This window comes from Bos javanicus, chromosome 13 (genome assembly GCF_032452875.1).
Source record: "Bos javanicus breed banteng chromosome 13, ARS-OSU_banteng_1.0, whole genome shotgun sequence".
Lineage (NCBI taxonomy): Eukaryota > Metazoa > Chordata > Mammalia > Artiodactyla > Bovidae > Bos > Bos javanicus.
Genome location: NC_083880.1, coordinates 53,359,286 through 53,383,557, shown reverse-complemented (window position 1 = coordinate 53,383,557; position 24,272 = coordinate 53,359,286). Strand labels below are relative to the sequence as shown.

Genomic DNA, 24,272 nt, shown 5'->3' with positions numbered 1-24,272 from the left:
CTTAGGAATATGTCTATCTAAAGAAACAAAAGACCTATATATAGAAAACTATAAAACACTGGTGAAAGAAATCAAAGAGGACTAATAGATGGAGAAATATACTGTGTTCATGGATCAGAAGAATCAATATAGTGAAAATGAGTATACAACCCAAAGCAATCCTTATCAAGCTACCAATGGTATTTTTCACAGAGCTAGAACAAATAATTTCACAATTTGTATGGAAATATAAAAAAACCTCGAATAGCCAAAGCAATCTTGAGAAAGAAGAATGGAACTGGAGGAATCAACCTGCCTGACTTCAGGCTCTACTACAAAGCCACAGTCATCAAGACAGTATGGTACCGGCACAAAGACAGAAATATAGATCAATGGAACAAATTGAAAGCCCAGAGATAAATCCATGCACCTATGGACACCTTATCTTTGACAAAGGAGGCAAGAATATACAATGGAGAAAAGACAATCTCTTTAACAAATGGTGCTGGGGAAACTGGTCAACCACTTGTAAAAGAATGAAACTAGAACACTTTCTAATACCATACACAAAAATAAAATGGATTAAAGATCTAAACATAAGACCAAAAACTATAAAGCTCCAAGAGGTGAACATAGGCAAAACACTCCCCGACATAAATCACAGCAGGATCCTCTATGACCCACTTTCCAGAATATTGGAAGTAAAAGCAAAAATAAACAAATGGGACCTAATTAAAGTTAAAAGCTTCTGCACAACAAAGGAAACTATAAGCAAGGTGAAAAGACAGCCTTCAGAGTGGGAGAAAATAATAGCAAATGAAGCAACTGACAAAGAATTAATCTCAAAAATATACAAGCAACTCCTGCAGCTCAATTCCAGAAAAATAAATGACCCAATCAAAAAATGGGCCAAAGAACTAAACAGACACTTCTCCAAAGAAGACATACAGATGGCTAACAAACACATGAAAAGATGCTCAACATCACTCATTATCAGAGAAATGTAAATCAAAACCACAATGAGGTACCATTTCATGCCAGTCAGAATGGTTGCTATCCAAAAGTCTATAAGCAATAAATGCTGGAGAGGGTGTGTGGAAAAGGGAACCCACTTACACTGTTGGTGGGAATGCAAACTAGTACAGCCACTATGGAGAACAGTGTGGAGATTCCTTAAAAAAATGGAATAGAACCGCCATACAACCCAGCAATCCCACTGCTGGGCATACACACCGAGGAAACCAGAATTGAAAAAGACACATGTACCCCAATGTTTATCGCAGCACTGTTTATAATAGCCAGGACATGGAAGCAACCTGGATGTCCATCAGCAGATGAATGGATAAGAAAGCAGTGGTACGTATACACAATGGAGTATTACTCAGTCATTAAAAAGAATACATTTGAATCAGTTCTAATGAGGTGGGTGAAACTGGAGCCTATTGTACAGAGTGAAGTAAGCCAGAAGGAAAAATACCAATACAGTATACTAATGCGTATATATGGAATTTAGAAAGATGGTAACGATAACCCTGTATGCAAGACAGCAAAAGAGACACAGATGTGTAGAACAGTCTTTTGGACTCTGTGGGAGAGGGCAAGGGTGAGATGATTAGGGAGAATGGCATTGAAACATGTATAATATCATATATGAAATGAATCGCCAGTCCAGGTTCAATACATGATACTGGTTGTTTGGGGCTGGTACACTGGGATGACCCAGAGGGATGGTATGGGGAGGGAGGAGGGGGGGTTCAGGATGGGGAACATGTGTATACCTGTTATGGATTCATGTTGATGTATGGCAAAACCAATACAGTAGTGTAAAGTAATTAGCCTCCAATTAAAATACATAAATTTATATTAAAAAATGTGAATGGTCTAAAAAAACAAAGAAAATTAGGCCTTTCCCTACATATGAGTAAAGATAAAAACAGTCATCATTCTACCTAAAATTTAGAAGTTCACAAAGGCCTTTAAATTCTTTTCATATAAAAATTATAAATTTATATATATAAATAAAATTAATATATATTAATTAATATAATAAAATTCAATTCCCAGAAGATATTTTGTCTCCATTTTACAGCTGAATAAACTGAGTTCTGAGAGGTGATATGAATAGTAAATGTGAGTAATAATAATTGCCACTTCTCTGTGATTGATACGAGCAAGAGATGTGTTAATTACTTTACCAGTTTCATTATGCTGAATTCTTGCCACAACAAAGTGAGGGGATGTCCCATGTATCAGTCAAGGAAACCAAGACTCAGAAAACTTCCAGCCCGACTCTGCACTAAGCCATCTGGACAAAGAGAACATCCTTACCACGGAGGTACTGCTCCAGTCTGATGGTTTTCTGGGAAACCAGTATGGACATGTGCTTGACTTGGCAGTGGACAAGGGAATGCACGTCGTCAGCCTGCAGAAGGATGACCACACTGCTGGTCACATTGTAGGTGTCTCCACGAGGGTGGACGCTGGTCTGGGACTTTAACAGCTGGTGGGAATTTTTAAGCCAGGTCACAGTAACCTGACCCGTGGAGAATCCAGAGGATGTGAAGGTCAGTTGGATGTTTGTGCCTGGCTCAGAGCGCTGAAAGGGGCCTTGCAGGGCAGAAGAGTAGCTGCTCATGCCTGTAGAGGAGACCCAGCCTGTGAGAAGGTACAGAGGAGCCCAAACCCAGTACAAACAAACCCTCAGCATCTCCACTGACAAGCCTCACCATCTCGTCTTCCACAGTATTTGTAGGTTGCATTCTGACAGGAGTTCAACTATGAAGCTGATATCAGAGGCCAGACAAAATGAAGCTACAGGGACAACAGCAGTTTGCAAAGAGACCTGACTCCCACCCACACCTCACAACACTGCTTGCTGACTTTGAGACCTAACCCTAGTCCTCACTGCAAACCTAGGAGGAGGGAGCTGCTCCTATTCTCGTTTTGCTGATGAAGACACTGAGGTCCAGAGCCTAAGTACCTTGTCTAAGTTCCAAAACTGGCCAGTAGAGCCAGGGTTCTTAGCCAGAAAGTAAGGACTCAGGGTCTGTGCTCAGTGGCCAGACTCAGCTCTTCCCTCAGTCCTGGGACAGGGAAGGGTGTATCACTGCTCTCAGGACAGGTCATATGAAGGCAGGCAGCACAGAGAATTTAATGGACGTGAACTTGGGCAAACTCCGGGGGATGGTGAGGGACAGGGAGGCCTGGTGGCTGCAGTTCATGGGGTTGCAAAGAGTTGGACACAAGTTGGCGACTGAACAACAATAACAACAGCACAGAGAAGGGGTAGGAGCATAGGATTTGGGGTCACACTCAGCCCAAGTTTGCATTCCCAGTCCTTCCACTGCATGACAACTTAACTCAGTTTCCTCATCTGTGACACGGGGATGATTCTTAATGCCCAGTGTTAGTTTAAAAATAATATACAATAACTAGTAAAGCATATGAGATAATTATAAATAATTACCATTTATAATCACTCTATAAACACAATTGTGTGAGTGTGAGTGTTAGCTGCTCAGTCATGTCCGACTCTTTGTGACCCTGTGGAGCTCGCCAGGCTCCTCTGTCCATGGGATTTTCCAGGCAAGAATACTGGAGTGGGTTGCCATTTCCTTCTCAAGGGTATCTTCCCAACCCAGGGATCGAACCTGGGTCTCCCACATTGCAGGCAGATTTTTTTTACCATTTGAGACACCAGGGAAGTCCCAAATGATAATTATTATCATCAAATACTCATGACAGTCACCTAAAGAATTATTTTTAATTGCATTCCTAATGTTAAAGGGAAAAAGGCTGAGAAGATTAGTAACTCACCCAAGGGCCTCACAGCAAACAGAACTCACATTCCCGTCACAGACTCCAAATCAAGGCCTCTTTCTGTTACACTGAAGCTGCCTCTGTTTCTCCATAGCTTCTCCATAATAATAGTGAACTTCAGCATTTTCCTGCTTTCAACCCAGCATGGTCTGGGCATCAGAGAGACTGCCATCACGATCATCAAAAAGCACCCTCTGTGCACCCCAATATCTAGATGCCAAGCATGGGTCAAAGGAAGGAGCCCTAGCTGGTTCCCACCTGGAGGGCATAACTGTTCTCGCTCAGAGGAGGAAACGGAGCTCAGGAAGGGCAGTGCTTTGCCTGAGGTCGCAGAATGCCTGTGGCAACCCTGCCAGATGATACCGATCCATTGGACTCAGAAATCTGGCCACTCCGAAAATAAGAGCCTGTGTCTGCTTCAGGGCTGAGAGAGTCTCAGCACGGAGGAGAGGCCTAAATGGACAGAAGCCTGGTCAGGACTTGGAAGAGGTCCCAAAGTTTCAGGGCCAACTATGAGAACGGAATGATGTGGGCAGATATGACAGTTTAGAAGGAAATAAATATGATACAGAGTATTTAAGAGGGAAATTTACAAAAGACTTGAGATAACACTAATATTTGTATGCCTAGGCAGGATGGAGGGGGGAGAAATTTCTGAAAACACATTGAACTGGTGAGCAGACAGCCCTGCCTTTGAATCCAAGTTCTACTATTTGAGACCCCTGAGACCTGCTCCTCTCCTGCCTGTCCCAACTGTATTATGTCAGACAACATATGTGAGAGGCCTGGCACACAGTAATGCCCTACAGGAGTCAGTGAACATGACCAGATGCACGGACTGGGAGTGTGTAAGGGGTGGGAGCTGAAGAAGGGGTTTAGCGGTCAGGTTGAGGAGGTGTTACAGCAAAAGCACCTGAACACCAAACAGAAGAGGGCCTGATGCCAGAAAAAGAAGCTGCCCTTTCCCCACTGCAGACCAGAGGGCACATCAAACAGCTGCACAGAGGGGTGGTAGAATCAAAGTGATGTTCTCAGGGGGCTAACCTTGCAGTAGTGGGTCAGACCCATGTATGCAGGCGAAGGAGAAAAATAAGACAGAGAGAAAAACCTCAGCATGAGTAAAAAACGAAATAATGTAACTTGCTTCTGGTCAGAAAGGAGCAGTTTGGAGTTTTTCACATAGACCTGTATATCCTGCTGGGTGGACATTTTTCTCATTTCCTCTAGACAAGAAAAAAAAGGCCATGGAGAAGTCGAAAGGTAATAGGCTCGTTGCCCCCTGAGAATTCTCGGAGTTAGCAGAAAAGGCCAGTTCTTTCAGGGAGAGATCGAATGCAGGGTCAGTGCTCCTGTTGTGAAGATGTGTGGTTTTGCAGCCCAGCAACCTGTCTGCCCTTTTGCTGGTGCTAGAGACCAAGTAGCTCACACTGCCTGTAGGGAGTTATCTTATCCCACTTCCTGTTGTTCTGGAGAGCTGTCGGTGGATTCTGGTTCACCCTTGGCTGGTCCAGGTCTGGCCATTTCCAATATTCCTGTCTCTTCTCCCCTCCCCAACACAGCCCCTCTGGCCCAGTCACTCATTCTCCCAAGCTGATTCACCAGGACCAGGGAAAGCACATCTGGCCCCAGGGTTTGAAGGGCTGGTGGGCAGCTCCCTCTAGTGGAGAATGTCATCTAGCACACAAAAGGTTCAGAGAAGATAGATTTAGATTTAAAAGAGTCACAAGTGGAGCTAGTGTTAAAGAGCCCGCCTGCCAGTGCAGGTAGACATTAGAGATATGGGTTCAGTTCTTGGGTTGGGAAGATCCCCTGGAGAAGGACGTGGCAACCAACTCCAGTATTCTTGCCTGGAGAATTCCCATGGACTGAGGAGCCTGGTGGGCAAAGTCTACAGGGTCGCAAAGAGTCAAACACAACTGAAGCGACTTACCAAGCATACACAGAGAGAAAGGGGCTTCCCTTGTGGCCCAGTAATAAAGAATTCACCTACCAATCCAGGAGATGTGGATTCAATCCCTGGTGGGGAAGATTCTTTGGAGAAGGAGATGACAACCCACTCCAGTATTCCTGCCTGGGAAATCCCATGGACAGAGGAGCCTGCAAGGCTATAGTCCACGTGGTCGAAAAAGTGTCAGACATGACTTAGCAACTAAAACAACAACAAGGAAGAGAAAGAGGGAAAAGGGAAGGAGAAGAAAAATGAGGGACAGAGGAGGGGAGAAGAGAGAAAAAATAGCCTGAGACAGAAGTGATAGAGAGCAAACAAATGAGCAAAAGAGATAGCAAAAAAAGAGAGAATGAGAAGCCTGCCCCTGCACCCTCCAACTTCCCAGGTAATCCTGTCAAGAATTCTGGCCGCTCTTTAAAATCAACTCCTAGAAACTGTCAGATGAACCAGTCTTGATTATCACCTTTCTGGAAGGGATTTTGATTTCTAGCTGTCCTTAGTATCTACTGTTTTCTGTACCTAAGTGTTAAAACAGAGAACATTCAACCTGAAGAGTGCATGGAATTGAAGAAGGAAGTCCCACTCCTCCTTCTTAAAAAGGATGTAGGGGTTGGAGGGCTTCCCTGGTGGCTCAGATGATAAAGAATCTGCCTGCAATGCAGGAGACCCGGGGTTCACTCCCTGGGTCGGGAAGATCCCCTGGAGAGGGAAATGGCAACCCACTTCAGTTTTCTTGCCTGGGAAATCCTATGGACAGAGGAGCCTGGTAGACTATAGTCCATAGGGTCACAAAGAGTCGGGCACGACTGAGAGACTAACAGAGGAAGGAGGAGTGGAGTTTGGGGATGAATTCTCGAGACTTTTATCACAATCCCAGGGCATCTTCTCTTCCTTCACCTTCATCCCTTGCTACCTCGAGTCCCTGACCCACTGCTGTCTGCACTCCAGGCAGACGGCAAGTATTTTCACACCTGACTTTCCCAGCCTGGCTGCTCAGAGGGGCTGGCAAGAGGCTGCACCCACCTTTCCCCAGTCTGGATGCCTGAGCCCGCAGGGTGATGTTGGCCTGGACTGGGGGCTGCTCATCCTGGACCACCCAGCAGGCAAACTCTCTCCCATCCAGTGTAGCCTCTGCTTGCCAGGTGTGCTGCAGAGAGTAGGTCCCATCTGGGTTTCTGGTGACCTGGGGGGACTCCACGGTCTGCACCTTGTGCCTATTCTCCATCCAGGTGAGGTGCAGGTGGGGAGGATGGAAGTGGCTCACATGACACGTGAGATTCACTCTCTGATGCACACGGATTTGCATCGCAGAGGGCTTGGTGGTGATCTTCAGGGTGGGGACAACTAAACACAGAAACAGAAAGGAATGCCTTCTGAAATTATCCCTGCCCCCTGCCCTCTATGTCTTTCTCTCCCAGGAACCAACCCTAGAACTCTCATTCTTAAATCAGTTACCTTTAAAAAAAAAAAAACAAAACTTTTCTGTATGCTCAATGTAAGGCAAATAGAGCTAAGTGCTAACATTCACTAAATATGGCTAATAGTACGTGGGCATTTGCTATGTTACTCCCTGTGCATTTGAAACATTTCATATCATGCAATATTTTAAGAATTATAAACAATGATTTTCATGAGAACCAGGACTTAGTTTTATTCATTTCTATATCCCTACCACCCAGAACAGTGCCTGCCACACAGTAGATATTCATGGATGAATTAATTCATTTGTGTTGAATAAATAATACATATTTAAAGTTAAAAAATAGTAATGGTATTAATAGAAAAAAGATATTTGGGATGGAAGCTTAGTCCAGACAGTGATAATAAAATCAAATATATATAAACAATTTTCCTTGTGACAAGCAGTGTTCTAGGTGCTTCACAAGAAATTGTTCATTTAATCCTCACATGAAACCTACAAGATAGGTGACAATTTATTCTCATTCTAAGGGGAAACTGAGGCACGAGGAGGCTCAGTAACTTCCAGAGGAGCACACAGATCATGAAGTGGTACACTCAGGACTAAACCCAGATAGCTGGCCCCTGAAACCTGTGTCTTTAAATAATGCTACCTCATGCGAAGAGTTGACTCATTGGAAAAGACTCTGATGCTGGGAGGGATTGGGGGCAGGAGGAGAAGGGGACGACAGAGGATGAGATGGCTGGATGGCATCACCAGCTCGATGGACGTGAGTTTGAGTGAACTCCGAGAGTTAGTGATGGACAGGGAAGCCTGGCGTGCTGCAATTCATGGGGTCGTAAAGAGTCAGACATGACTGAGAGACTGAACTGAACTGAACTGAACTGACCCTGGGATCAGACATTGTGAGGCGGAAATCCAATTTCCCAACTGTGAAATGGGGCTTTGTGTAAAACACTGAGAAAGCCAGTGCTGCCAGGAAAGCCATGCCCCCACCCAGCCTCCCGCCCTCGTACCTTGGAGTACGCGGGAGAGGTTCATGCTCCTCCGCAGGGGCTTGGCCAGGGCCCGGTGTGTGACTTGGCAGGTCATCACTGACAAGATATCTTGGCGGGACAGGGTCACCCACACCTTACTGGTGACGGAGTAATTGCCTCTGTGGTCGGTCACTAGGCGCTGAGCCGAGGCTGGATGCTCATCTCTGTCCTTCATCCAGGTAACATTGAAGTCTGAGGAGCTGAAGGGACCAGCAGTGCAGTTGAAAGGCACTGAATTCTCAGGGGTTGTCCTGCGAGTCGGGCCCACCAGAGAGATGGAGGGCTGCCCACCTAGGAAAGAGATGGCTGTGACTGCATGCTGAGAGCCAGCACATCCCACTGCCGCTGTGGTGTGTGTGGCCATGGGAACTAACTATGTATCCTGTCTGGTTCCAGCTCAGGGAACCAAAAGATGCTAAAAAGTAAACAAACAAATATAGAATTACAACCAGGCCTCAGTGATTTCAATTCAGTTCAGTTGCTCAGTCATGTCCGAGTCTTTGCGACCCCACGAACTGCAGCACGCCAGGCCTCCCTGTCCATCACCAACTACCGGAGTCCACCCAAACCCATGTCCATTGTCGGTGATACTGTACAACCATCTCATCCTCTGTTGTCCCCTTCTCCTCCTGCCTTCATTCTTTCCCAGCATCAGGGTCTTTTCCAATGAGTCAGCTCTCCGCATCGGGTGGCCAAAGTATTGGAGTTTCTGCTTCAACATCAGTCCCTCTAATAAACACCCGAGACTGATCTCCTTTAGGATGGACTGGTTGGATCTCCTTGCAGTCCAAGGGACTCTCAAGAGTCTTCTCCAACACCACAGTTCAAAAGCATTAATTCTTCGGTGCTCTGCTTTCTTTATAGTCCAACTCTCACATCCATACATGACCACTGGAAAAACCATAGCCTTGACTAGATGGACCTTTGTTGGCAAAGTAATGTCTCTGCTTTTTAATATGCTGTCTAGGTTGGTCATGGCTTTCCTTCCAAGGAGTAAGCGTCATTTAATTTCATGGCTGCAGTCACCATCTGCAGTGATTTTGGAGCCCAAAAAGTAAAGTTTGACACTGTTTCCACTGTTTCCCCATCTATTTGCCATGAAGTGATGGGACCAGATGCCATGATCTTAGTTTTCTGAATGTTGAGCTTTAAGCCAACTTTTTCACTCTCCTCTTTCACTTTCATCAAGAGGTTCTTTAGTTCTTCTTTACTTTCTGCCATAAGGGTGATGTCATCTGCATATCTGAGGTTACTGATACTTCTTCCGGCAATCTTGATTCCAGCTTGCGCTTCTTCCAGTCCAGCGTTTCTCATGATGTACTCTGCATAGAAGTTAAAAAAGCAGGGTGACAATATACAGCCTTGATGTACTCCTTTTCCTATTTGGAACCAGTCTGTTGTTCCATGTCCACTTCTAACTGTTGCTTCCTGACCTGCATACAGGTTTCTCAAGAGGCAGGTCAGGTGGTCTGGTATTCCCATCTCTTTCAGGATTTTCCACAGTTTCTTGTGATCCACATAGTCAAAGGCTTGGCATAGTCAATAAAACAGAAATAGATGTTTTTCTGGAACTCTCTTGCTTTTTCAATGATCCAGCGGATGTTGGCAGTTTGATCTCTGGTTCCTCTGCCTTTTCTAAAACCAGCTTGAACATCTGGAAGTTCATGGTTCACGTATTGCTGAAGCCTGGCTTGGAGAATTTTGAGAATTACTTTACTAGTGTGTGAGATGAGTGCAATTGTGTGGTAGTTTGAGCATTCTTTGGCATTGCCTTTCTTTGGGATTGGAATGAAAACTGAACTTTTCCAGTCCTTTGGCCACTCCTGAGTTTTCCAAATTTGCTGGCATATTGAGTGCAGCACTTTCACAGCATCATCTTTTAGGATTTGAAATAGCTCCACTGGAATTTCATCACCTCCACTAGCTTTGTTCGTAATGATGCTTCTTAAAGCCCACCATGTGAATGGACTTCACATTCCAGGATGTCCGGCTCTAGGTGAGTGTGAGTGATCACACCTTCGTGATTATCTGGGTTGTGAATATCTTTTTTGTACAGTTCTTCTGTGTATTCTTGCCACCTCTTCTTAATATCTTCTGCTTCTGTTAGGTCCATACCATTTCTGTACTTTATTGTACCTATCTTTGCATGAAATGCTCCCTTGGTATCTCTAATTTTCTTGAAGAGATCTCTAGTCTTTCCCACTCTATTGTTTTCCTCTATTTCTTTGCATTGATCATTGAGGAAAGCTTTCTTATCTCTCCTTGCTATTCTTTAGAACTCTGCATTCAAATGGGTATATCTTTCTTTTTCTCCTTTGCCTTTCGCCTCTCTTCTTTTCACAGCTACTTGCAAGGCTTCCTCAGACAACCATTTTGCTTTTTTGCATTTCTTTTCCTTGAGGATGGTCTTGCTCCCTGTCTCCTGTACCATGTCATGAACCTCTGTCCATAGTTCATCAGGCACTCTGTCTATCAGATCTAGTCACTTAAATCTATTTCTCACTTCAGTGATTTCAGGGAAACCCAAAGAGTGCTGACATAGAAAATGCCTGGAGGACTTCTTCTGGAGAGGCGGTCAGAAAAGGATTCCTGGAGGAGGTGACATTTTAAGTTGAAACTGAGAGGTTTGGTGAGGAATCAAGATTTCCACTTTGGACATAACCGAGAAGCCAAGAATCACTGCAAGGCATGGCTGGCTCTCCACCTCAGATCCTTCTCGTTAACACCTCCTAAGCCTCCATCCTCTGCTTGTTCACCTCCAGGGACAGGGGGACTCTCTCCACTGGAGGCAGCTTCATCCATCCTCACAAGCTAGGAGGATGGCAGAGTACTCCTGCTCCTCACCCAGGATCTATCTCCTGGAGTCATCCTGACAGCTGCAGGACTAGACTCTTCCTTCCCCATCAGGACAGCCTACAGAGATCTGAGCACAAGGACCTCTTGGAGTCTTTGCTACATTCCCCGAGCCTCTACTTTGAGTGAGGATGTGACTTGGATGCTGAGGGGACACAGAGATGTGTCAGACAGGACTCCTGCCCTGGAGGAACAAATGGGCAGGTATGTGTTGGAGGGCAGGGCAAATAAACCAGCAGTGACAGCACAGGGGGTGGAGGGCAGCTCAGGAGGCTGTGGGAGCCTGTCCCCTTGGCACTCAGCTCTGCATCGTGCTCTCCTTTGAGTAGATCCTGCTGATAATCATCTTCCCTCCTGCACACTGCACCCTGTGGATTATAAAACATTTCCAGGGCTGTGTGCTCATTTTCAACTGCATCCCAGCTGTGGGAGGCTGGTATTATCACCCCCACTTTCCAGAAGAAGAAACTGAGATTCAGAGAGGTCTAGTGAATTGCACAAGGTCACAATGCCTCTGAATGACTAAGGAGGGATATAAGCATGTCCATCTGAGTGTGGGTCCAGCACTCTCTTCATGATACCAGAGGCTCCATCATTCGGAGGCTCTCTGTCCGTCCGTCTTTGCACCCCCACACCCTCTCTAAGCTAGATCCGATAGCCACTCAGACCAGAGTTGACATCAGGGATACTGGGTAGTGTGGGGCTTCTCTTTCATCCCCTGACCTGACCCCAGGCCCTTCACCTCCCTTCACATCATTCTCGTCCTGCCCCCCACAAAACTCCCCTCACCGCCATTACCCACAAGGTCCACACTAAGGAAAAGATAGGAAGAGCACCCTGGTAGGCAGGCAAACAGCTCAGCTAAGCCTCTTCTGCAGCAGAGTGGCTGGGCTGGGTAATCCCCGCCCACTCTGAGGGTCTCTGTGGGCAGTGCTCAGGCTCACCTGTGAGTCCCAGCAGGAGGGTGAGCAGGAGGGCACTCAGCGCCTGCCCAGGGGTAGCAGTCATGGCAGGAGGTGCCCAGCGTCCCTAGAATGTGCTGGCTCTAAGTGCTGGATGTGGCTCCGAGCCCTGGATGAGCCACTGCCTGGTCTCCCGACAGCCTGGGGTGGGCCTCGCAGTTCCTGACCACCCACCCACCCCCAGGCCTAGAGCAGTGGTTTAAGCCACAGTAAGAGAAGTGGTCACTGTGGCCCACATCCCCTTCCAAACCCCAAAACCTCAAGGAAGCCTGAGGTCTCCAGTGGGAGGCGTGTGCTATCTCTGGCCTGGGCGTGGACTGTCTTATGCACGCACACAGGACCCACAAAAGGAGCCACCTGGGACCCCATTCGGAGCTAGGAGGAGGAAGAAAAGAACTCTTTGCTGCACCCCTTCCAGATGGCTCGGCAGGGACTAGGGGGCAGCACCATCCATGGTGAGTGTGGTATTGAGAGTACACTGGTTGGAGGGCTGGCATTTGGAAGCGGCCTAGTTTGAACTGGGCTTTCTACAGGGTCTGACACAATAATTTTTTCTTAAAAGCATCAGGAAGTTATTCATCCCTCATCACCCATTCATTCAACAATTACAGAGCAAGTGCCCAAAAACAGCAGGCTCTGCCAGTGAGACAGAGGGAGACAGGCAGAAGAAATGTGACCGAGCCGATATGAGAGCGGCACTCAGACATAAACAAAACCAGTTCAGGGTGACACCCATGCATAGTTCAGACAGCTCGGTGGAGTGGTCACACCAGCCCTTGGACCTCGGTCAAACCTGGGGCTCCGTTTCCTCATCTATAGCAGGAGGCACTCAGTCTACCTGGCACTGAGTCTAATGCATATAAGGTCTAAAATGCTGGTCATGTAATAGGAGCTAAATGTGAATTTCCATCCTAAGAAATATGATCCCCTCATCTCCACACTCTTCACGCTTGTTCTGCTCTTTATACCTCCACATGCCTTTCTGCTCTCAGCTCAGTTCTGTCCCCAGACACACTGTGTGAGCCAGGTAGGGAGCTTTAGACTTTCTAGTCTTCGCATTCAAAAAGTAAAAAGAAACTGGTGAAATTAATTTTAACAAATACATTTTATTTAACTCAACATCTATAATTGTACCATTTCAACATGTAATAATATAAAAATCCTGTGATATTATTACCTTGTTTTTTCCTTTAGTCTTTGAAATTTTTGTTACTTACAGTAGTCTAAGCTTCCCTAGTAGCTGAGACAGTAAAGAATCTGTCTGCAATGCAGGAGACCTGGGTTCAATTCCTGAGTTGGGAGGATTCCCTGGAAAAGGGAATGACAACCCACTCCAGAATTCTTGCCTGGAGAATTCCATGGATAAAAGAGTCTGGCAGTCTATAGTCCATAGAATCGCAGAGTCGAACACCATTGAGCAACTAACACACACACACACACACACACCCCAAGTCCTTCCTAAACAATAAAGTTGTGATTAACAAAAGCCATATGTATTATACTGTTTTTACACTTAAAATAATTAACAGTAAATAAAAACTTCAGTTTCTCCTGGCATTGGCTGGGCTCAGTTGCCACATTGGACAGGATAGTCTTGGGTGAAATGTTCTTTCCTCTGGAAAGCCCTCCTACCCTGAAGCGGAGGTACTTCTCTGGCATAGCATTTATCGGCTCTGATTTAATTTTTAATTGGCAACCAGTTACATAATTTCCCCATTAGACAGTAAGCTCTGCAAGGGCAGGGGCCTTGTTCTTGTTCACTACTGTAAGTGACAAGAGCATAGTAGGTGCTCAGTGAATCTTGGTTGCATCAAAGGATGGATGGAGGGATGGGTGGATGTTTGAATAAATAAAGAAAGAGGGAATGTGAACCATGGGGACAAGGAAAAGGCGGAAGCACCAGCACAGAGAAAGCACAGATGGCTTCCTGGAGGAAGTGACTTTGCCTTCAAGGGCCCCTGCATCTGCCCTTCAGCTTTAGTCATGCCATCTGCATGGCAGGAGGAGACTGGGGACACCAGGGCTGGGCTGCAGGGTCTGGGTAGCCATGGGTCTCCTGCTTTGTGAGGCTTAAAGAGAAGTGGGGAGATTGGAGTCCTCTGGGAGATGGTCTGAGGAGTGCCAAGGTACCCACAGGGCTCACCCTGGCTGGACCACATGCCCACTGGGGGAGGCTCAGTTTCCTCTGAGTGGAGCCAAGTCAGTCTTCTTCCTGATTCCAGTGCCCAGGACATGGCTGTCCCCCAGGCTGCAAGCTCCACTACCTAGGGGGTCCTCCTAGGGGCCTCGTTGTGAGTGTGGGTCCCAGTCCTGGCCTAATGGACTGTGGAACCAGGGACAGACAGAGACACCCTAGCTCCTCCAAAAGGGGAATGTGTGGTCCATAAAATCCAACCTCTTGCTTCAAGGACCCACAATCTTTCGCTCTCAACACAAGTAGGAGGGGCTCAGAGTGTAAACAGCCACTCATGTCACACTGCCACCCCTCTGGACACTCCTCTGTCTCTCCTGAAGACAGTCACCTGACTCCTTGAGAGCAGGGACACTTTCTTGTCCACTGACGCCCTGTCTGAGTGTTCAGTGTCCAGCACAGTGTCTGACACAGAATGGCCTGTGAGAACACTTGTTTGCTGAATCAATTCATTCCCTTAGCAGTTTGTTCATTCCTACAACTCAGCAGAGTGCCAACTGTGCCAAGTGCCCTACAAGGCACCAAGCAACTGAGCAGGACAGGTCTCCACCTTCAAGGAAGCTACATTCTAGAAGGAAGGCTGAAAACGAAGGAGCCAATGTGCAGTGTGATGTCAGGAAAGTTAGCACTATGTGAGTGAAAGTCTCTAAGTCATGTCCAACTCTTTGCGACTCCATGGACTCTACAGTCCATGGAATTCTCCAGGCCAGAATGCTGGACTGCGTAGCCTTTTCCTTCTCTAGGGTATCTTCCCAACCCAGGGATGGAACCCAGGTCTCCCGCATTGCAGGCGGATTCTTTACAAACTGAGCTATCAGGGGAGCCCTTAGCACTATGAAGCAAAGTAAAGACTGTGGTGGGGAGAGAGAGTGAGGGCGTGTGTTTGGGACAGTGCAGAGGAAGACCAGGATCCAGGGGAAGGGGCATGTAAGCTGAGGCCTGGTCGTAGGGAGGAGGGGCCTTGGGGGGACCTGGGGGAATAGAAGGATGCTCGCTGCATGGCAGGTGTGAGTGGGGCTTCTGATCAACAATAAGGTCACTTGCAGAGGGAGGGGCAGGCAATCATGAGAGAAACCACAGGGCCTGACCTTGTAAGTCACAGTAAAGAGGTGGGATTGCAATCCGTGTGCAGCACACTGGTGGGCTGAGAGCAGAGGTGTGGGAGGATCCAATTTGTAAATTAAAAGCACACTCTGGTGGCCATGGTGAGGATGGAGAGGAGAGGGTCAGGGAGGAGGCAAGAGGGGGACAGGAAGCAAGAGGCCACTGCAGTTGGGGACAGTCAGACACAGCAGTCTGGAGCCTGGGGGAGAAAGAGGAATATGGGGACAGGGGATAGAAACTGGCAAGCTGTAAATAAATAGTCACCGACATTGCATAGGATGAAAGAAACTTCAGAAAGGACTGAGAGGAAAGTCGGGGAGGGTTGCAGGGCTGAAGTTGTGATCTGGCTCTGCCACCAATTCCCAGGATGACCTTGGGCCAGCCCTCTGCGCTCTCAGATTCTATAGCTGGGCACGGATGGGTTTGGGCCAAGTGATCTCTAAGGACCTTGTTCCTCGAATAGGTTTCAGGTTCCGTGAAACCATGGGTATGGTTTCACTTCCTGCACTCTGGAGTCCCAGCCCAGGCCCAGGCCTCATTCATACCGCATCTGCTGAGACTGCCTCCCAGGCAAAGTGCCAGGGCTGGTAATGGTGGGTGTCCAAACTCTGCAATTGCGAAGGGCCTGTGCTCACAGGGCTCATACTTGGTTTACTGCTCTGCTGTCGCCGTCTTGAAACACTTAATACTTTCGGAACATGGGGCCCTTCATTCTCAGTTTGCACAGGGCTCTGCTGATTATGTGGCCTGTGCAGCCACATGCTCTTGGCCTCCTGGGGTGAGGGGAGGCAAACATCCCAGAGGTTTCAGGCATGATGCAGAGGGTAGCAGGCGTCTCAAGTTGCTATGTATCAGGACCAACTGAGGGCCCTCCCGGACCCTTCTGTATCATCCAGTCCCTGACATCACTAGCACCACCTTCCCACCACCTCTCCAGGCTCATTGACATCCCACAAATCCCAACAACTTCTCTGTTCCGGGAACTGAAGAATTCAGCCATTACAGATGGATTGACTCTAGTGACCCCCAGCCCTATGAAAGCAAACAAACACAATAATGGGAGATGATGGGTGAAAAGCAAGGCCTTAACCCCCAAAAGTGGCTTTGATGATAGACTTTTAGGCTCCATGCACTTAGGCAGGGCACATGTGTGGGAGCAGGGGAAGTAAGTGAAACCCAGTGATGTGCGGTGACTGCTTGATACCAGCAAGCGGAAGGGAACCAAAGAGGAAGTGATTGGGGCTCATTTCACTTGAGAAAAAGAAGGACTTTCTAACAATAATGCTGTTCAGCAATGAAGCCTCAACTTCAGGTGGCCACTTCCCTTCCCAGAGGTTTAAGTATAGAACTCATGTCAGGGATGAAGATTCTGGTTGAGCAGCTTGACTGGAGAAATGTTTTTCAAACAATATTGTTGTCCAGTTGCTCAGTCGACTCTTTGTGACCACGTGGACTGCAGCCAGGTTTCCCTGTACATCACCATTTCCCAGAGCTTGCGCAAACTCGAGTCCATTGAGTCAGTGATGCCACCCAACCATCTCATCCTCTGTTGTCCCCTTCTCCTCCTGCCTTCAATCTTTCCCAGCATCAGGGTCTTTTCAAATGAGCCAGTTCTTCCCATCAGGTGGCCAAAGCTTGGAGCTTCAGCTTCAGCATCAGCCCTTCCAATGAATATTCAGGGTTGATTTCCTCTAGGATTGACTAGTTTGATCTCCTTGCTTTCCAAGGGAATCTCAGGAGTCTTCACCAACACCACAGTTCAAAAGCATCAATTCTTTGGCGCTTAGCCTTCTTTATGGCCCACCTCTCACATCTGCACATGACTACTGGAAAAACCATAGCTTGGACTATAGGGATATTTGCAGGCAAAGTAATGCCTCTGCTTTTTAATATGCTGTCTAGGTTGGTCACCTAGACACTAGCTTTTCTCTTGAGGAGCAAGCGTCTTTTAATTTCACGGCTGCAGTCACCACCTGCAGTGATTTTGGAGCCCAAGAAGATAAAGTCTCTCACTGTTTCCATCATTTCCCCATCTATTTGCCATGAAGTGATGGGACCAGATGCCATGATCTTAGTTTTCTGAATGTTGAGTTTTAAGCCCGCTTTTTCACTCTCCTCTTTCACCTTCAACAAGAGGTCCTTTAGTTTTTCTTCACTTTCTGCCATAAGGATGGTGTCATCTGCATATCTTTTATTGATACTTCTCCCAGCAATCTTGATTCCAGCTTGTGCTTCATCCAGCCTGGCATTTCCCATGATGTATTTTGCATGTAAGTTAAATAAGCAGGGTGGCAATATATAGCCTTGATGTACTTCTTTCCCAATTTGGAACCAGTCCGTTCTTCCATGTCTGGTTCTACCTGTTGCTTCTTGTCCTGCATACAGGTTTCTCGGGAGGCAGGTAAGGTGGTCTGGTTTTCCCATCTCTTGAAGAATTTTCCACAGATTGTTGTGATCCACACAGTCAGAAGCTTTAGTGTAGTCAATGAAGAAGAAGGACATGTTTTTCTGGAATTTTCTTGCTTTTTCTATGATCCAATGGATGTTTTTTGATCTCTGGTTCCTCTGCTTTTTCTAAATCCAGTTTGTACATCTGGAAGTTCTCAGTTCATGTACTGTTGAAACCAAACTTGAAGGATTTTCAAACCATCAACCATAAAGAATTCATAGGTCATGAAATTAATGTGGTGGACATAATCCAGCATTTTTTAATGGAAGAGAAGAAGGAAGAAGATGATGGGGAGTGGACGGGAAGGGAGAAGAAATAAATATCGGGGTTTATCCTACATAGTTAGGGAAAGTATTCTTTCTTAAAACTTAAAGTGTGTGTGTGTGCACGTGCACGCACATGAGCTCTGGATGGCAGTATTACTAACTGTGGGTGGTCGTCAAAAAGATTGAAAGCCTCAGGAAGTTGATCTCTAAGATCTTTTCTACTTTGTAGTTACGTGAGGCAAGGTTTTTAGATTTTATGGATGAAATTATGAGACTAGGATTCTAAGATTCATTTATTTCTTTTTCATCCATTTACTTCACATTTATTTAATACCTCTTCTACGCCATGCTGGGTGCTAGGGAGAAAGAGATAGATTATAATCAGCTTCTGCCCTCAAGTCAAGTGATAGAGACATTTAAATAGATACTTATAATGCAGCATGGTAAGTGTCTCAGCGAGCACTTAGCTAAGGTTGGTACATATTTCACCCAGTCTTATGAGGGAGGTGCTTTTCTCAGCACCATTTTGCAGATAAGGAAAAAGTCAAGGTCAGATGATTATATGAAAAGCTCATCAAGGTCCCCCAACAGAGCCATAATTTGAACTCAAGACCCCTTGTGTGCAGAGCTGTATTTTTAACCACTGGTCTGTGGTGGAGAGGGCAGGAGTGGGGGTGTGAAGGCTCAGGGAGGAAGGGACTGGCTGGAGCAGCTGGGGTGGCATGAGGGAGAGGCCAGGACAAGTGCCATAGCACAGGAGACACTTAAGTTATGTTTTGAAGGAAGAATAGGAGTTTGATAGCTTAATGAGGTGAGAAAAAGTGCATTCATTTTCTCAAGAGACAGCCCAGAAACCATGCTGAGAACAGGAAAGAGTGTGGGATTTAGAGCAAGCAAATTGGGTTTGAATTTTCATTACTGTGTTTGCTAGCTGTGTGACACTGGGCAAGTCACTTAACCTCTCTGGCCTCATTTCTTCTAAATCAAGGTTATCGTGTACTTGATGCATCTGGGCTTCCCAGTGGCTCAGTGGTAAAGAAGCCGCCTGCAGTGTAGGAGATGCAGGTTCGATCCCTGGGTTGGGAAAATCCCCAGGAGGAGGGCATGGCAATCCACTCCAGTATTCTTGCCTGGAGAATCTCATGGACAGAGGAGCCTGATGGGGTACAGTCCATAGGGTTGCAAAGAGTTGGACACGACTGAGCGACTTAGCGTGAACGGACATGATGCGTCTAAGCATTAGCACAATAGGAGCTTTGTGTTGATTACAACCCATTGATGAAATTTCCTAGAGTTTGAAACCTAGCCCTGCACTACCCTCTGGGTTACCCTGGTCAAGTTGCTAACCCCTTCGTAACCCAGTTTCTTCATCCTTAAAACAGGAATAATACCACATAAGTTTATGAAAATAAATCAATACATGTGAAGTGCTTAGAAGAGTATCAGGCACAAACCAGGTGCATGGTAGGAATTGGCTACTGTTAACACTCCCATATGCTACACATGTGCTAAGACCTTTATAATTTTATTCATTAATTAGATTAACAAATGATTGTTGAAGTGCTGCCATGTTTCAGGCAATGCTCAAAGTGTACCAGGGAATCTCAATTAGTTTACCACGTGGCTGGACCCAGAGTTTGTTTTCTGCGGGGAGTGGGAGGGGGAATAAGATCTGGATGGGAGGTGTGATAGGGGTGAGAAATGGGGCTGGAGCGGTGGAAAGGGCCAGGTAACGAAAAGTGTTTTATGTCATGTCATCCTGTAAGCAGTCGAGAGCCTGTGGAGATTTTCAATCTGGGGAATTTTTATTCTTAGAATTTATGCTTCCCTAGTTGCAAAACTCTGAGTCTATGCCAAAGTCTTTATGATTCCAAGATTATAGTCCTCTGAATTTTGTGACCCTTAATATATTTCACTTGCTGTGGTAGATTAATATAAAAAAATGGTTACAATAAGGACTTCTGGTTTCAATGCCAACATGTAAAGAACTTGAAAGTCATTACTTCTGTCTTTACAACAAGAAAGAGAGAGGCTGAAAATCAATGGCTTTTCTTGAATCCATCACAGACATGAGCCTGCAGGGCAAACACCACCCAAAAATATGGGGAGTCAAGTGTACTCAATGAGATATGGCACCCAAGACTGGCTTACCCAAGCAACGTTATGAGTTGGTGGAACACTTAAGGAGTAATTGTGATGAACTGCTGAAGGCTGAGAGCGGGCTAACATAAGAGTGAGAAGCTTCTGAAGACTCCAGTCACGGGGGTGGGGAAGACCTAGTATTTTTGTAGATTTTTCCTCCAGGAACATCACCAGGCTCTAATGGAAAGGATCCGAGAGAGTTTCCCAGGTAACTGGTAGGAGAAGGCAAAAAGCAGTCATGGTGATGCCCTTCTGGATCCTTCTCCCTAATCTCCAGCGTAGAGGATTATGCCAGAGAGCAATTCTGAGATTTCACCCCTGCTCAGGCAAAAGAAACTCTGCAGCGCTTCAGCCCTCTCCAGCCTTCCTGTTTCACCTAAGGGGGAAAGTGTATGTGTGTATACACAACATAGGCGGTAGGCTGGGATGTTGCACCTGGGTGAGGAAGGGACTAGAAGCAGCGGGATGGCAGGAGCTTTACCTCTAGAAGAGGAACAGCAACACTTGTAAAGGCCACACCCCTGAGATGAGATGTAAGCCCACAAAAAGACTGAGACTTACTTGGAAGATCAGGGAATGCCTTCCCTCCACCCTGCTCTACTACCACCACACCAGTAAGGCCCCAGTATAAATAAGCACAGCGGATTACAGCTGAAAGAGTGCTACAAAGAGCTGCAAGACACAGATTCTCTGAGGAGACATTCAAAGAGACGCTCCAGAGCCAAAAAGGAGGAGAAAACAAGGACACGAAGGACCGTGAAGTCCCACGTACATAAAGCTACACAAGCATTAAATGTGGCCCAAGTCCTAACGATAATTAACATCGATCTTCACACTAAAGGTCTGTATTTATTATCCTCTACAATATGTGCAACTGTCAACAAAAATGTACAAGACAGGATTGCTATAACAAATTACCACAAGCTTGGTGGCTTAAAACAACAGAAATGTATTCTCTTACTCTTCTAGAAGCCAGAGACTCAAAATCAGCATTACAGGGCTAAAATCAAAATATCACAGGGCTGAGCTCCCTTCCTTGCCTTTCCCAGCTTCCAGCAGTTGCCAGGATTCCTTGGCTTGTGGCTGAATGGCTCTAATCACTTTCTGCATGGTCACATCACCCTCTCCTCTTCTTCTCTCTCTGTATCAGATTTCCCTCTGCCTATCTCAAAAGGATGCATATGGTTGCACTTAAAGTCCATCTGGATAATCCAGAATAATCATTGTACCTCAAGATCCATTATTTAGCCTATCACATATGCCAAAAGGCAAGACAAACTTATAGGTTGAAGAGACAAAACAATCACGAGAAGCAGACTCAGATTAACCCATGTTGAAATTATCAGGCAGGGAATTTAAAACAACTACAACTAATACGTTAAAGATTCTAATGGAAAGACATTTTCCAAGGTATCACACGTGCTTAGTTGCTCGGTCGTGTCAGACTCTTTGCAGCCCCATGGACTGTAGCCTGCCAGGCTCCTCCATCCTGAGGATTCTCCAGACAAGAATATTGAAGTGGGTAACCATTCCCTTCTCCAGGGTATCTTCTTGACCCAGGGATCAAACCCAGTCTTATGCATTACAGGTGGATTCCTTACCATCTGAGCCACTGGGGAAGCCCAAGTTACCATGTATTAGACCACAAAAGAACTCAACACATTTTAAAAGATTGAACTTATTTGGAGAAAAGATGGTTCTTTAAAACTCATGCTGGAACAATTAGATGTCCATATGCAAAAAAGAAAAAGATTCCCAACATATATCTTATACCTTACATGAAAACTAAAATGAACTCAAAATATATCATAGATCTAAATGTAGAGCACAAAACAACAAAACTTTGAAAGAAAAGATAGGAGAAAATCTGATTTACTTTGGGTTTGATGCTAAGTTTTTAGACACAATACCAAAAATGCAATTTCCACAAAAGAAAAAAATTGACAAGATGGACTTTATTAACATTTTTTTCTGTAAAAGATAAAGTGAAGAAGATGAAAAGACAGGCCACAGACTGAGAGTAAATATTGGCTAATCACATATCTGATCAAAGAATCATGTCCACAATATACAAAGAACTTCTAGAACTCAACAATAAGAAAACAAACAACCTGACTTAAAAATGGGAAACACATATGAACAAACACCTCACCAAGGAAGATATGCAAGTGGCAAATAAACATATGAAAAGATTCTTAGCATCACTTGTCATTAAGGAAATGCCAGCTAAAATAAAAGGTAAATTGAAACAACTATTACATACCTACTAAAATGATCACATTCCAAAAAAAAAATCTGGCAGTATCATTTTTGTGCTGATGTGCTGATGAACATGCAGAAGAGCAGGGACCCTTACCCACACTGGTGGGAATGAAAAATGGTACAAGCACTTCAGAAGACAATTTGGCAATTTCTTGTAAATCTAATCATATATGCACCATATGATGTAGCAATTGCACTCCTAAATATTTACCCAACTGATTAGAAATGTTATGTCCACACAAAAGCCTTCATACAAATATTTATATAGCAAATTCATATTCCTAAAAAAGCTGGAAGCAACTAAGAAGTTCTTTAATAAGTGGATGGATAAACAGTGGTACATCCACACTTTGGAACCCTCCTTAGCAATCTAAAGGGAAGGGAAAGTCACTCAGTCGTGTCCGACTCTTTGCGACCCCATGGACTGTAGCCTACCAGGCTTCTCAGTCCATGGGATTTTCCAGGCAAGAGTACTGGAGTGGGGTGCCATTTCCTTCTCCAGGGGATCTTCCTGACCCAGGGATCGAACCCAGGTCTCCCGCATTGTAGGCAGACGCTTTACCCACTGAGCCACCAGGAAACGGAACAAGCTATTAGACAGAGAATAGACTTGTGGTGGCCAAGGGGGAAGAGAGTTGGGGGAGGGATAGACTGGGAATTGGAGGTTAATAGATGCAAACTGTTACATATAGAATGGATAAACAGCAAAGTCCTACTGTATAGCACCGGGAACTATATTCAATATCCTGAAGTAAAGCATAATGGAAAAGAATATTTTAAAAAATATATATGTATAAATGAATCTCTTTGCTGTACTTTCATGTAAAGCAGAAATTAACACAACATTGTAAATCAACAATACTTCAATTAAAAAGAAAAGGAACAAGCTGTTAATCCACACAGCAGTATGGATGAATCTTAAATGCATGTTGCTAAGTGAAAGAAGTCAGACTCAAAACATTACCTAATGTTTGATTCCATTTATATGGTTAAGAAAAGGGCAAAACTATAGAGATGAAAAACAGATCAGTGGCTTTCAGGGACTGGAGAGTGGGAGATGATTGACCAGGTGAAGTACATGGATATTTTAGAGCTGTGAAACTATTCTGCATGACATTGTAGTGATAGGTACATGACCATCTATTTGTCAAAACTCATAGGAGTTCACAGCACAAAGAGTGAGTCTGAATGTATGCAAATTTTATAAAAGAATCTAACTACATTACAAATGTATGACTCACTGAAGGGTGTGGGGAACAGACGTGCCGACATAAATAACTCTAGGAATAACTGAAAACAAGAAAACTAAAGACCAAAAGAACTGTCCACAGCATTGTACTTTTATTGGTAAAGTTACACTTCATGAGAGCGTGGGTTGGCAATTCTGAAACTCCTGTTCCTGTGCACTAGAATTGAACAATGAAGTAAATAGATGGCAGATGGTGGGAGCCAGGTTTCTTACCGCTGAAGTGGGGATGGGGAGCTTACAGATAAGCAAGGAGAGAAGAATAGAATGAACTGTATGAATGAATTCATGTTGGAGACATTAGCATGAACTCATGAACATTAGCATGAATGTTTAGCTTAACACAATGCTAATGGATAGATGTAGAAATAACTATAGTTATGGGCACATACAGGCTCCCACCACCTGCTTGTATTTCCTAGCTCTGTCCACTGAGAGTGGCCGCAGGTAGCAACAAGCACGCTCAGCACTCAGATCTTGGCTTCTAATACCATTCTTAATAAAAGGAACTGGATTCCTTGGAGAAACTACACGGATATAATATACAATGGAATAAACAAATAGCAGAAGAATTCCAAATGACTTATGTAGATT

General features: G+C 45.3%; 1 protein-coding gene across 1 annotated transcript in view; it reads right to left on the bottom strand.

Moving 5' to 3' along the window:
* The window catches only part of LOC133259373 (signal-regulatory protein beta-1-like), a 46,793-nt gene that overhangs the window by 6,625 nt on the left and 15,896 nt on the right, over nt 1-24,272 (bottom strand). The window contains exons 4-6 of the mRNA XM_061436776.1: nt 8,183-8,494; nt 6,770-7,090; nt 2,308-2,616 (exon numbers count right to left, since the gene is read on the bottom strand). Coding sequence (XP_061292760.1) covers nt 2,308-2,616; nt 6,770-7,090; nt 8,183-8,378 — 826 coding nt within the window. The 5' untranslated portion in view covers nt 8,379-8,494. The remainder of the gene's footprint in view (nt 1-2,307; nt 2,617-6,769; nt 7,091-8,182; nt 8,495-24,272) is intronic.